Source organism: Cynara cardunculus (genome assembly GCF_001531365.2).
Source record: "Cynara cardunculus var. scolymus isolate 2C chromosome LG 3, CcrdV1, whole genome shotgun sequence".
NCBI classification, from domain to species: Eukaryota; Viridiplantae; Streptophyta; class Magnoliopsida; order Asterales; family Asteraceae; genus Cynara; species Cynara cardunculus.
This window is the reverse complement of record NC_037530.1, coordinates 37,277,435-37,292,424: the sequence shown is the minus strand read 5'-3', so window position 1 is coordinate 37,292,424 and position 14,990 is coordinate 37,277,435. Positions and strand designations below refer to the sequence as shown.

Here is a 14,990-nt window from a genome sequence, read left to right as displayed (position 1 = left end):
TATATATTAGGCTCTATTCGTAAATAATTGAAAAATATAAATTTTAATATATTTTTAAAATTTTAATTTTTCTGTTAAAGTCAATTTTTTTTAATCAAATACATTTATCCTAAGAAAATAGACATAACTACTAACCAATCACCATTTGTCATATCTCAATCCAATTGAGAAAATAAAGCCACGATCTCGGTTCGCATGATGATAAAGATTGGAGTGGATTGTCATAATTAATTTCTTTTTTCTTTTTTATTTTCAGTTTCTGTTTTTGTCTTATTCCCGGTTTAATTGAAAAAGATTGTGGATGAAGATGGTCTTAGGGGCCGTTTACCAAACACTTACCCGGTAAGTGCTTACCGGTAAAATTTAACACTATTATTTACTTACTGAGTAAAAATTTAGTCCACCAAAATGACATCGTATACAACAATTTACCCGGTAAGCGCTTACCATGGTAAGAGTCGTCGCCCACACTTACCGGGTAAGACTCTTCGTCTTTGTCTCGCTCTTACCGGATAAGATTCTTGATCTTTACCATATTCATACGGTAATGTAATGTTACTTGGTAAACGGCTCCTTAGATGATAAAGAACCAATCTAATCCATGAGTTTCAAATTTTTCAGTATGCAGACTTAAGTAGAGTCACTATTCTTTGAAAACTTGTAGCTTTGCACATATTGGGAAGATAAACCCTATAGCTATAAAGCTCATGCATTATAAACTTGTACATTTTGCTTCTTATGGTGTAACTAAGAAAATTTTAAAATAATATGCGTGAATTATGTAGTAACCATTGCATCTACTCTATAACTTTGGCTTATATCATCTAAAGCTATTGATCTTTATTGTGTCGGGTGGGACTGTTTTCAATTTAATTTATGACAAATATAATTTGTTTGATTTCCACCGCCATATCTTTTATTTTCTCTCAAAACATTTCCCTAAGTTGTATTTGTGGGTTATTAAACAGGGAGTACATGACATATTTCAAGGCTCACCAGATCGGCTGACGAACCAAGGGTGAACAAGATTGTGTTCATAGGGAAGAATTTAGACGCCCAAGAACTAGAAAAGGGGTTTAAGTCGTGTAAACTGTGAGCTAACCACCAAATCAAACATTATGTTTACATTTTTGGTGATATTTGTTGTATAGTAAATGATCAATCCAATACACCCTATTTTCACTTGTTGGGTCTTTATTGAATTATATTTGGCTTGAAATGCTTGGCTCAACCGCTGCTACTTGCTCATGAACAAAGATTTCTGAAACAAACACGTGATTGTGATTGTGCTTAGCTGTGATGAATTTCTATGGTTCCCTTTTTGATTTGAAAGAGTGATGGATGACCTTTCAACGGTTGTAAAACAGAGTAGCTGAGCATCCCACATCGGCTGAATGAAAGATACAAAGGAGAGAGGATGCATCATAAAAAGCAAGGCCCAAGAAGAAGAAAAGCATACCTTTCTCGGCCTTTTGGCTAAGATCAAGTGTAGTATCTGTTCTTATCAGTTTAATATCTGATATGTAGGCCATCGGCCTACTCGATATTAATCTTATTTTTTATGGGGAAAGACTCATCACAATAGCTTGCTATTGGGGTCTTTGAGAGTCGCCTTGGTGTTGCACTATTGCCTTGGCCTGGCTCACCCCTCCAATCCTACTTCAAATATTTCTTTTTCTTTTTTTGCTATCTGTTTGAAGCTGCAATTCAACACAGTTACAGAGCAAGGTTGCATTTTTTCTGTTGAGCAAAGTCTTCAAGTTCCTAATGGTCATTGATTCTTGGAGTTTTAATTCTATTCCAGTTTTGATTTTCAAATTGAACGATTTTGTTTTTGCAATTCTCTGCTTATCGTTGCTCGTATACCATCAATTTGCAGTAAAATCAAGGGTGATTTTGTAACGTATCGGCTCTGAGGTTTCTTACCCAAGTGTCTACAGATCGGTGGAAGAAGGGAACGATTATTGGGGTTCTACTATTTTCACAAGAAAAATATTTGATTCGTTTGATGTTCAAGAGACACGGATAGCGCATCTTCTACTATAGCTCAAATAATATCGCAAATATGTATGCTAGATACCACAAAGTCATAACGCGTTTCCGGTATATGAAAGTCAGAAGCACTTGTAGTTAGAGATGGCAAGCAAATACTTGCCTGATGGGGGATCTGATACCCCAAACTTGGTTTAGCAAGGGGAATCCCTGAGTTAATTGATATGGAGACGGGAATCCCTGAATTTAGAAACCAAGGGAGACGGGAATCCCTTGGGTCCCCGAACTCGTATCAGGCTTGAACTTGATGCATATTATAGTAATATATTGTACATATATACGTATAAAACAATATAAATACTATAAATTATTCATACCATCACTACAAAATAAAGAGGCTTCTCCGACGGAAAAATTCGTCGGTAATCTACCAGTAAAAGACATCATCGGCGGATTACCGGCGTATCTCATCAACGGAGAAAATGTGAGTGGTGATCATGATTCGGGTGGATTTTCAATCACCATGGAAATATCCTTTTGTGATGGTTAATCGGCCTAGGGGTGTTCGCAATGTGGCTTGGGGCCAAACCACACCGCAAAAATCACAGCGGTTTGTACCTATCGAACTTTATGTCTATAATCCAATAATTATAAGTTAGAAAGTACATTATAATATCGACGATAACGTGACCGTAGTCCAGAAAATAATAGGTTTCAATACATCTGATTCCCAAATACATATTGCATAATTATATATAATCTAAGAAATAAAAAACAATAAACTTCAAACTAAAGTGGAGCGTGGTTATATGAAATTAAGAATATACACGGTGCGGTTTGAGCCGCAGCTTGATAACTCACAACTGCAAACCACATCACATACTACGGTTTGGTAAAAAATGCAAACCACATCACGGATGTTCTAAACCGCACTTTGGGGTTCGGTGTGAGCGGTTTGGATGAACACTCTAAATCAGCCGGTGATTCGCCAAAAAAGAGAAGGGACAAGAATAATACCACACAGAATATACGTATGAAACCATGTCACGATGGAAAGCTTTCAAAGGTAAACACAGGTTTATGAGAGTTGTTCAGCAATAGAGTCGCTCATAGTCCCACATCGCCTGCATGAAGAATACAAATGCGAGCAGATGCATTATAAAAGCCAAGTCCCAAGTAAGAAAAAAACATACCTTTCTCTGTCTTTTGACTAAGATCAAGTGTAGTATTTGTTCTTATCAGTTTAATATCTGATATATAGACCATTGGTCTATTCGATATTAATCTTATTTTTTATAGAGAAAAATCCATCATAATAGCTTGCTATTGAAGTCTTTGTGTGTCGCTTAGGTTTTGCACTACTACTTTGGCTGGCGCACCCCTCCAATTCTAGTTTAAACTCTTTTGCAGTTCAGGTTCAAAGCATATTTTAACGAAGAAAGAACTTTCATGGACATAATCGAGGCGTTGAGGAATTTCACCTACACTTTCTGCTTAATGACTGTAGTAATATAATTATGCTTAATGAAATGTCTTACAATGCGCTTAGTGTTTCCATTTTATGCTCAAAAAATTTGAGCTTTCTGAGAAAAGGTTCTGTGACATATTCTAGATCCTAAACAAAGTGAACCTTTTCACTGATTTGCAGGATCTTTTACGTTTAACAGGCGTTGAATGAATATTTCTAGCCATCGTGAAAGCTATGCGAATAGATCATCACATGAAATTTAGTAGCTTATCATGGTACCAGATCATTTACACCATTTATCATACAACAGGGTAAAAGAGGACCGGAACAAGCTAATAACTTAAGTTTGACATCATTAAAAATCTGATCCTCGGCATAAAATGTTTGTATAATTGGTGCTGGATTTGCCAGCCCTGCAAAAAATAAGTAAACAGTTCAAGCCTATCAAATATTGTGCTGAAATTTACAGATAAAGACTCCACAAGACATGTCCACAATTAAATAAACTCTAAATGAGGCTTTAAATCACCATTCCACACCTGTAGTCTCTATGACAATATGGTCAAATTTCCCTTTCTAGAAAAGTGGGGTTGGAGAGAGATTATATTAAGCCCTTCATATAGAACCAAATGTAGTCTTACCATTAAAAGGGACTGACATAATATGTAGAAAAACAAGCTTTTATTATAAATACTTGAACTTAATTAATCCAGGATTTGGGAGGCACGACGGTGTTTAACTAAAACTTAGTAGAGAAATATTCTCGTTGAATTATAAGAATTTCCCAGGAGGCAAAGAATAGCATATCAAAGCTGAAATAAAGATTTAGATGCATCCCACATCCCCTGAGTCAGAGAGAATATGGAAAGGGGATGCACTATAAAAACCAAGGTCCAACAAGAAGAAAAGCATACCTTTCTCGGCCTTTTGGCTAAGATCAAGTGTAGTATCTGTTCTTATCAGTTTAATATCTGATATATGGACCATCGGTCCATTCGATATTAATCTTATTTTTTATGGGGAAAGATTCATCACAATAGCTTGCTGTTGGGATCTTTGAGTGTCGCCTTGGTTTTGCACTATTGCTAAGGCTGGCGCACCCCTCCAATTCTAGTTATTAAAAGTCATTCCATGGTTCAGGTTCCAACTGTGTTTAACTTGGTTGTTAACAGCTATAAAAACTTCTCATTCTTGTCTGAACCAAACAGCCCTCAGTTAAAATGAAAATAACAGTAGCACATAATGTTCTTTCTTCTCAAAATTTTGCTTCTAGATTAGATATAAGATACCCACAAAGTCCTAGAAAGGGGGGTTGTAGAGGGTATGATATTAAGCCCTTCATATATATATAGGAATCGGATGTAGTCTACCATTAAAAGGGACTGAAATAATATGTAGAAAAACAAGCTTTTATTATAAACTAGAAGGGTACTCGCACAATGCAGCATTCTGAGAAAAGGTTATGTGACATTCTCGATCCTAACCAAACTGAACCTTTTCACTGATTTGCAGGATCTTTTTCGTTTAATAGGTGTTGAATGAATATTTCTAGCCATCACATGAAATTTAGTAGCTTATTGTGGTATCTGATCATTTACACCAATTTATCATACAACAAGGTAAAAGAACACCGGAACAAGCTAATAACTACAGTTTGACCCGTTTAACAAATGCTTATTTGTAAACAGCCTCATGCCTCCCAAATCCTGGATTAATTAAGTTCAAGTATCTATATCTATACTATATTATAAAATATTTGACAAAAACTCTTAAAAACCATTCTTTATGCATGAAGTACTGTTTATTAATGCATATTACTTAAAATTTAAGATTACAAGTAAATTGTGCGTAAGTACAACTTATTAAAGCTCCATTTTTGAATTCATATAACTAACTGCATATAAACATAATCAAATTCCAGATAAATATCATATTTTAAATATAAATTTTTTAATATATAATTAGGATAATCATTAAGTTCTAACAGAATTCTTAATTATTATTCTTATAAAAATCATACTATTAAATCAAAAATAAATTACTTTGTTATTAAATCTAAACTAAATTATAATAAAAAAATTGAATTAAAGAAAATGCACAAAAAACAACTTTTAAATAGTTAATTTGATATTAATATTGATATATTTATTTTCGAAATTTTATGATATCTTTAAATTTATATTTTATTCAAAAATAAAAACATTATCCCTTTCTGTCCCTTGGCGGTTACTTAAAGAAGCCATCCTGGTAAGATTCAATCTTTCGAAGAGAGGGATTCCGGTACAATCTTTGGAGTGTATTTTGTGTGGTAAAGGTGTTAAAACAATGGATCATTGCTTCTTTTCTTGTCCGGTGGCGAGCATTCTTTGGAGAAAAATTTGGACCTGGTGGGATCTAAAAGCTCCGCATTTATCCTTGTTGACTGATTTTAAATGGCTTGTTCATCATATAGGAGCTCATCGCAAGGTTGGGATGATTTTCTTATCAGTGTGCGCTTGTGGCTCTTTGGCAACTTTGGAGGTGGCGAAATGAAATTCTATATGCTAAGGACGGTTCGTCAATCAAGAAGAAAGGTGAAGACCCATTCCCTTGTGTTCAGAACTTATCTAAATAATGGATGGGTAATAGGAACCGTAAGCTTCTTCTCAATTGGGATACTTGGTCTACCTCTCCTTATCTTATGTAGTCTCTTGATTTGTCGGGGTTGCATCTGCCTTTTATTTGGGGCAGCTCGGTTTTTTATTTTCTTTGTTCTTGATTGTATGTTGGTTTCTTTGTATCTCATGGAGTCTAGCTTCTTGATGGATCTTGTCTTCTTAATAAATTGGTTGGCTTGGTGAGGGTGATAGTCGTGCCGAAGTTCTTCTCATTGTCCTTTTTTTGCCTTTCAAAAAAAAAAAACATTATCCCTTTCTCAAAAACACATAAAAACCGTATTATAACGTCACCAGATAAGGAATAAAACGAAACATTAAAATCGAGATATATCTCGCTGCATTGTACGAGTACTATTCTAGCTTATAATAAAAGCTTGTTTTTCTACATATTATTTCAGTCCCTTTTAATGGTAGAGACTACATCCGATTCCTATATTATATGAAAGGGCTTAATATCTTACCCACTACAACCCCCCTTTCTAGGACTATGTGGGTATCTATATTTATATTATATCTAATCTAGAAGCAAAATTTTGAGAAGAAAGAACATTATGTGCTACTGTTATTTTCATTTTCACTTGACTGAGGGCTGTTTGGTTCAGACAAGAATGAGAAGTTTTTATAGCTGTTAACAACCAAAGTTAAACACAGTTGGAACCTGAACCATAGAATGACTTTTAATAACTAGAATTGTAGGGGTGCGCCAGCCTTAGCAGTAGTGCAAAACCAAGGCGACACTCAAAGACCCCAACAGCAAGCTATTGTGATGAATCTTTCCCCATAAAAAATAAGATTAATATCGAATGGACCGATGGTCCATATATCAGATATTAAACTGATAAGAACAGATACTACACTTGATCTTAGCCAAAAGGCCGAGAAAGGTATGCTTTTCTTCTTCTTGGGCCTTGCTTTTTATGATGCATCCTCTCTCCTTTGTATCTTTCATTCAACCGATGTGGGACGCTCAGCTACTCTGTTTTACATCCGTTGAAAGCTCATCACTCTTTCAAATCAAAAAGGGAACCACAGAAATTCATCACAGCTAAGCAAAAGCACAAGCACGTGTTTCTTTGAGAAATCTTCACTACGGGTTTTCCCCATATTATGGGGTTTGTTCATGGGCAAGTACCATCTGTTGAGCCAAGTATTTCAAGTCATGAGGACCCAACAAAAAGATTTATCAAGTGAAAGTAGGGTAGTAGGTGGCATCGAATATCATTTACTATAGTTTATCACAAGTGAATCAAGATCTCGTGTAAAATATCAAACCGATAAAGACAATTGGTATACTTCAACTCAACACTGAAAGGCTGAGAAAGGTCTGAGTTTTGCCTTCTTGGTCCTCACTTTTTATAGGCTCATATGAAACCATTTCGTTCAAACTTTCTTGGCCAATATCGTGCAGCTTCAATTTTTAACAGCATCTTTATTGAAAATTTATTGCATGGTTTGTCGCGACTGAGATTTATTTTGATCGTTTGTTGATATGACCGTTGGTTAGTAGCAATTTGTAAACATGGACAGTAGCATGCAAGAAGGATGCTGATAGAGAAGATAGTAGCCATGGCAACAAACAGCTATAAAGAAAATGAGAAAATGGTCTTCCAAAGGGACCAAAATGGCAAAAAGTTTTAAAAGTTCAAAAATTCCAAAGATTCGACAAGCCCAAAAGGACAATATTTGTAATCAACTCTTGCTTTGATTTGGAACTGAAATACCCCTCTATTATGGTCTTTGTTCATGAGCAAATACCAGCTGTTGAGCCAAGCATTCGAAGCCAAATCCAATTCAATGAAGATTGAAGACCCAACAAGTGAAAGTAGGGTGCATCCGATTGATCATTTACTATAGTTTATCATACAACAAATATCACCAAAAATGTAAACATAATGTTTGATTTGGTGGTTAGCTCACAGTAAACACGACTTAAACCCCTTTTCTAGTTCCTGGGCGTCTAAATTCTTCCCTATGAACACAATCTTGTTCACCCTTGGTTCGTCAGGGTTCCACAGCCGATCTGGTGAGCCTTGAAATATGTCATGTACTCCCTGTTTAATAACCCACAAATACAACTTTAGGGAAATGTTTTGGGAGAAAATAAAAGATATGGCGGTGGAAATCAAGTTGTTCGTACAAATTATATTTGTCATAAATTAAATTGAAAACAGTCCCACCCGACACAATCAAGATTGATAGTTTTAGATGTGATATAAGCCAAAATTATATCGTAGATGCGATTCTATCGGGGAACAATCACCTGGAAGACAAATCTCTCATTCATCCCATCAATGGATAGAAGCCCCTTCATGCGATATATATCCTCACTCCTATCCATTAATAATGTGCCAAGCCAAAAGTTAGCCTGCATAACACAACTCATCAGTCTATCAATGTGCTTAAAAACTTACTCGACACCGTTATACATCAAACAAGAGTGCAAATTATATGAAAGAACCACATTACCCACCTTTTCAAGATCTAAGCATCCTTCACAAACTATGCTGACTGATGACACGCCAGGGTCATGAGTGTGATCATGATGTTCTGGGAAAAGCCAAGAAATATAACTCATTATCAAATCGGCTTTCAAGCCATTGACTGTACTTATCAGAAAATGACAATTGTTGACTATTTTACATGCTTCTTAATCCTACAAGTTTCTTAGGTTAGAACAGAGTAGTTTACCTTGTCCCTGGGTATTGAAAGAATATGAAGTGATGATGAAAACAGTATATGTTTAAGATATGAGTTGAGTGTCCACGGAAGTGGTTTCGTGATTGGGGAGCGTACCCATTTGCAGATAGAGAAAATCTACTCTGGCAATTAACGTTGCCATGAAAATTAACCTTTTCTTTTCTTTTTCTGAGAGAATGTCATTAAGATGGAAATAATTTGAACTAATACAAGTGTTTGTTCCATAGATTTTCCCTTGAAGAAAAGGATCCCTCCCACACTTGCACAACATACTTGCATTAGAAATCATGTGGGGTGTAAATAAATGCATAGATAAAATTAAGTTGAGTTACCGTGTTGGTGGTCGTGGTCATGGTCATGATGGTGGTGCTCGTGGGCATGATCATGACTATGTTCATGGTCATGATCGTGCCCATGGTTGTGATGGTGTTCATCGTCCTTTGAAGCTTCATTCTCAATAGCAGCATCGATTCTAGCACATTAAACCAATCATGAGGTAGAATTAGAACATATCCACTCATGCAGCAAAGCAAGGACCATCAACTATAATAATTCTTTTACAACTTTAGGTCCATGTTTAAGAAATATGCAGGAATAATTTTGAGCCAAGGTTAGAGAAAACTAAAGACATCTTCAGAAATAATTATGGTTTAAAGCACTGCATTGCAGCACTATATGCAAAAAAAAATGTAGGTTGATCAATATCTTGATTTGATCAAATCATGTCTCACATCAAATTCACCAACCATTACCTCAACGAAATGCATCAAAATTGTTGAAAACGAAAAACTAGATAGACAATTCAAGGATGAGAGAAGTACATACACCTTCCTACATGCAATTGTGCATACACAACAGAAATTAAAAGAGAAATAACCTCTCTAAATCAAAACCCCCAATTCCGAGAACATAATCCAAATCCACTTTCCCAAATTCAGTGCGTTTTAAGTCAGCCATGCGGTTTATGCTCTGTATTTCAGTGTCGTTGAGGTAGAAGATTAGCATGCAAAATAAATCAATACAAAGGGATAGATTCAACCAGCTAAATAAGTGACAATGTACCTTTATCCGCTGAATCAAAGCAGCAACTTCTCCATTTCCTACAAGATCGGTCTAAAAGCAAAACATTAAAAGGCTTCAGTTGACTATGGAGTGATAGATGCCTCATTAACAACATTATGATATGATCATATGATAACCAATTTGAGAGGTCAAAACTCCACTAATCAATAGACAAAGATGCTCAAGTCACCAGAAAGCTTTAAACTTATTTTGGACAACACCACATCAAAGTATCAACCCTTGTAAGAATTTAACGATTGAAACCAAAAAGTGAACAACTTGGTGGATTGATGACTTCATATGGTCAATAACTTATGATAGTATCGGCTGCGGTAAATCCATCTGTATCATGCGAGTAACATATGTTCAACTCAAAAAAACAGGTGCTGCTTTACAGATTTTTTACTTGAAATATAAACACAAGTTCTCAGATATTTATTGGACAACAATGGAAAAGATAAAGAGACGGTAACATATACCTTATTGACTATTATACGATCGGCATATGCAATTTGCTCTACTGCCTCATTGACAACTCCTTTTGGCTTAACATCATCAAGATGAATATTAGCATGCTTAGCATCTACTAAAGTGACAACACCATCCAGCTTGACATCATTAAAAATCTGATCCTCGGCATAAAATGTTTGTATAATTGGTGCTGGATTTGCCAGCCCTGAAAAAAATAAGTAAACAGTTCAAGCCTATCAAATATTGTGCTGAAACTTACAGATAAAGAATCCACAAAGCATGTCCACGATTAAATAAACTCTAAATTAGGTTTTAAATCACCATTCCGCACCTGTAGTCTCTATGACAATATGGTCAAATTTCCCTTTCTTTTTGTTCACCAACTCTCCTATCATTCTAACAAGATCACCCCTGACTGTGCAGCATAAACAACCATTATTAAGCATGATAATGTCCTCCACTCCAGCAGCTTTTGCAGCAACTAAGGACCCATCGATGTCCACCTCCCCATACTGCAAATGTAATAAAAAAAATCAATTCCTAACACGAAGCCATGGACACATAACTACGAGCTGTAAACTTATAAACCATTTCAAAAAAAAACTAAACAGAGAGTCAAAATATACAGAACTAATTCACCCACGATACTCTACAACATTGTATGCAATCAAAGAAGAATATGAAACTACCTCATTCTCAATAACTGCAATCCGTTTACCATGGTCAGCTGTGAGTATATGGTTCAATAATGTTGTCTGTTCAAAAGACATGAGGAAGTATCATTAGCTACAAGTGTCAATTTTTGTGAAACCAAGGCTTAACCTAACTTTACTCCAAGCCAATAAAATCCAACATATTATAAAACTTGTGTTACAAATTCATACACTGTACAGCATCAACGTCACACAAACTAATCATAGATAAGAGTAATGATGACCTTTCCGGAACCTAAGAAACCGGTAATGATCGTCGCCGGAATTCTATCGTCAGGAGGAATCTTAGTCAACACATCAGAATCTTCGTCCTGCTGTGTCGGCGTCGCCGTTGCAGCAACAGATAAGCTGCGTGAGAATCTCCTTGCTCTGGACAAACTATAGGCAGCGAGTGGTGAATGGATGGAGCATGAGGTTGTTCCGAACCTACGATGGCGGAAAGTGAGATTTCTCCACAGACGAGGGCAATAGTTGCCAGTGAGTGAAGTTTTCTGAAGCTTAGCCAGTCCAAGAAAGGTCGTCGTCAAGTTCATGGAAGTCGACGCCATGGCCGCCGGTGTGGTAATTGAAGCTACTGGATTATGGGGTTTATGGAAGTAGTTCTCGCAGTCGATAGGGCAATTTAGGGCTTATCCTGTATATGCGCTCGTGTGGGCGCGGTGGATCATGCCTCCAAGCGTGTGTATGACGGTGTGACCCATCCAATTTCCCGTTTATGGGTTATTTTTTTTATACAAATTTAATTGAAATCTCATTTAAAAAAAACATCTTTGTAGGACAGTTCAATACAAAGAATATAGAAAAACAACAATAAGATACACTTAAGAAAGGCTAAAGACGTTAGCCGACACCTAAAAAACAACCAAACAGCACAAAACAAGGTAGAAAGCCAAGGAACTGTACAAAATCGAAAGGCTGAGAGGTAGACTCGAAACGAAGGGGAACGAAGAAACCATCGAATATAAAATGTAACCTTTGAATATTTAACTGAAGATCATTGTTTTAATCATGAAACGGGTATTGATGTGCCAGGTGGAAGAACGTATGTTAAGCTGTTAATATAATAAAAAATTATTTGTAGTCAAGTCATTAAAATTGGCAGGCAAAACTCTTGAATTGCATGTTGGTTTTCTTTTTATAGAATTAAGAGAATCAAGTGACGTAATAATTATGTATCATTTTTTATTTTGTGAACGGATATGGTTAGATAATTTAATCTCTTTTGTGAATTGCATGTCGCTCTCGGTGCTTTTTTTGTGACAAGAGGGGGCTCTTACTTCTTTCATCTCTCTTCATATACCGACCCTCAAGTTAGTTCCCACTGCATTGTGCTCAAACAGTTGAGTGGTCACCGGCCCTTCTGTTGTAATTCAATAGTTAAACGTCCAATGTTATCAATCTAAAAAATGATTTACGTTTATTTATTCATGTGAATAGGTCGAACAAAATAACCATTTTCTATGATCTTCAATTTATAGAAACTCTAGTCTTAAAACTATAAGTCACTCATTTTCCCACAAAGTAAAACTTGACTCGTCAACGAGATGAAGGTAATAATCAACAATAAGCGAATTACGTCACTATGTAATTTATGTTGCTTACAAGTTATGGAAAAGAAAAGTTTGTGGTATATCGATCTGACAACCATCATAGGAAAAGTAAGTCCTGGTGTCATGGGGTAGGATGGGGGGGGGGGAATGAATTTGAACCTGATATATTTTTGTTAAAACTTCACTTGAACATTTGTGAACCAATAACTCATGAGTCCACCGACCTACATATGTGTGTGGTTATGTTTATTAATGATTGTTCATGAAGTTTTGGTTATATTTTCTCACGGAAAGTTGAAAACGCTTGATACTTTCGAAAAGGTAGCATCTAAAAGAGAGACAATTTTGGTGATACGATAGGAGAATTTAGCTCTAGGAAGTTCAAATAACTTTGTGAAATGCAAGACATGAAAAGGCAACTCATGCAACATATTCTCCACATACTAATAGGCCTTTGGCCTAGCGGTATGTGAGTCTTTTGCTTCTTAGGAGGTCAAGGGTTCAAATCTTACCAAATTTGAGGAGGGTATGTGAGTTTATTTGCCGTATATAAATATTATGTACTTCAAAAAACATACTCTCCACATGAAAATCGGATGACAAGATGGAAAAATGAAATCATGATGAATATGGTGTGTGATGTGCTAAGATTTATTAGGCCAAGTCAACTCATAGATTCACTCAAGTCTCGAATAGGAGTCCAACATATGTTCTACAAAAACGAACACATGAGGAAGTTTGAAATAGGAGAAAACCATGTCCGTGCCATTTTTAGAGTATTGGTTGCATTGCACATGCTCATGTGCATGAGGAACCCATAAAAGGTTGGATAACGTAAGTGTAATTGTAATGTTTTTTTTAGTACAAGATAACTCGAAGACTTACAGGTTATACAATCCATCGGACGACAAGATCATTATAAGCAGATGTTTTATATTTGAAGAAGATGCATAATGGGAATGGCCTCACAATTCCACACACGAAAAAAGTCTATTGGCTTGTACCATACAATAGCTAACGATGAAGATATGAGCAATAAAATCAGTGATTATGATCAAAGTAGGGAGCAAGGATAAAGAGAAAGACGATGTTCCTGAATCAAGAACTATAAGGGGGTGTTTGGTTCATAGATTTTGATGGAATTGGAAGGAACTGAAATGGATAATTCATTTGACCAAATTCCAAGTTATTTGTTTGGTTCACATCACGAAAATGATGGAATCATTTGAATTCCATTGAATTCCTTAAATTAAAGAATTCAACATTTCATAGGATATCCCACAAAATTCAATTCCATCCAACCAAACTCAACCAAAAAGTGTGGTCAAATTCCATTTCAGTTCATTCAAAGTCAAATTTTTTTGATGGATTCAATCCCACCAAATTCCATTTTGCAAACCAAACGCCCTCTAAGAGGCGCTTGGTTCATTGAACTCGAGGGATTTCAAGGTAATAGCAATGTTTTAATCATTGACCAAATTCTAATTCTTATTTTTAGTTCACACATGGAAAATGTAGGAACTTTTAAAATTATGATTGAATTATTTAGATTAAAGATTTCACCGTTTAACAATTTCATTCCAATTCCAGTCAATCAAACACATGGTTAAATTCCATTTATATTTCCTCAAAGTCAAATTCCTTTGATAAATTTCAGTTATATTGAATTCCATTATGCTGACCAAACGCCCCTAATGGCATGAAATCATCCGACATGGATAAAGGATTATAAGACGAAAGGTTGTCCAAAGACGAAGTATCCCAAATGATTAGACGATGGTACATATAAATCGAACCAAATACTGCACTTAGGCCTTTTTTGTTAAAAAAAAAATCTCTTATCAGCCTCTTACGTTTGACTTATTAAGAGATAAGGTCATTCAAATTGTTTTTTCCAATTTTTCAAAGACACTTACGTGTATTATCATCTTATCTGGTAAGAGGTAAACTAACCTCAACTATTGTTGACTCAACATTGGGTTCACACACAGTTCATATACAATAAGACAATAGCAAGAGTTAGTATGAATGATCTTTCTTTATGTCCACAAAAGGGAAGCTTCAGATGGACAAGGGGTCTAGGAAAAACGTTTAACCTCATTTCCGTTTTGATAAAGAATACTAACAATGATATTCAGATTTCAGACTTCAATACCAATTATTAAAAACTAGAATAGTACTCGCGCAATGCAAAGAGACACATATCGATTTTAATGTTCTATTTTATTATTTGTCTCTGTCGATGTTATAATATGATTTTATGTGTTTTTAAGAAAACAATAATGATTTTATTTCTCAATAAAATATAAATTTGAAGATATCATAAAAATTTGAAAAAATATATATCAATGTTAATGTCAAATCAACTATTTAAAAGTTT

At 35.5% G+C, this 14,990-nt stretch overlaps 1 protein-coding gene and 4 non-coding genes across 5 annotated transcripts; 3 read left to right on the top strand and 2 right to left on the bottom strand.

Annotated features, from left to right (window-relative positions):
* The first annotated feature begins 1,455 nt into the window (after positions 1-1,455).
* LOC112510582 lies at positions 1,456-1,651 on the top strand. The gene has a single exon (XR_003068960.1). It is a non-coding gene; the product is annotated as a U2 spliceosomal RNA (small nuclear RNA).
* Positions 1,652-3,181: 1,530 nt separating this feature from the next.
* On the top strand, positions 3,182-3,376 carry LOC112510646. The gene has a single exon (XR_003069024.1). It is a non-coding gene; the product is annotated as a U2 spliceosomal RNA (small nuclear RNA).
* Positions 3,377-4,370: 994 nt separating this feature from the next.
* On the top strand, positions 4,371-4,565 carry LOC112510678. Its single transcript, XR_003069040.1, has one exon. It is a non-coding gene; the product is annotated as a U2 spliceosomal RNA (small nuclear RNA).
* Positions 4,566-6,810: 2,245 nt separating this feature from the next.
* LOC112510604 lies at positions 6,811-7,005 on the bottom strand. Its single transcript, XR_003068982.1, has one exon. It is a non-coding gene; the product is annotated as a U2 spliceosomal RNA (small nuclear RNA).
* Positions 7,006-7,907: 902 nt separating this feature from the next.
* Positions 7,908-11,740, bottom strand: LOC112509670 (P-loop guanosine triphosphatase YjiA-like). The gene is made up of 10 exons (XM_025114755.1): positions 11,285-11,740; positions 11,037-11,102; positions 10,679-10,859; positions 10,356-10,552; positions 9,877-9,927; positions 9,692-9,783; positions 9,147-9,286; positions 8,588-8,664; positions 8,378-8,482; positions 7,908-8,168 (listed from the first exon to the last, which is right to left on the bottom strand). The coding sequence occupies exons 1-10, from the start codon at positions 11,606-11,608 to the stop codon at positions 8,031-8,033; spliced, it is 1,371 nt and encodes a 456-aa protein (XP_024970523.1). The 5' UTR covers positions 11,609-11,740; the 3' UTR covers positions 7,908-8,030.
* Positions 11,741-14,990: the final 3,250 nt, after the last annotated feature.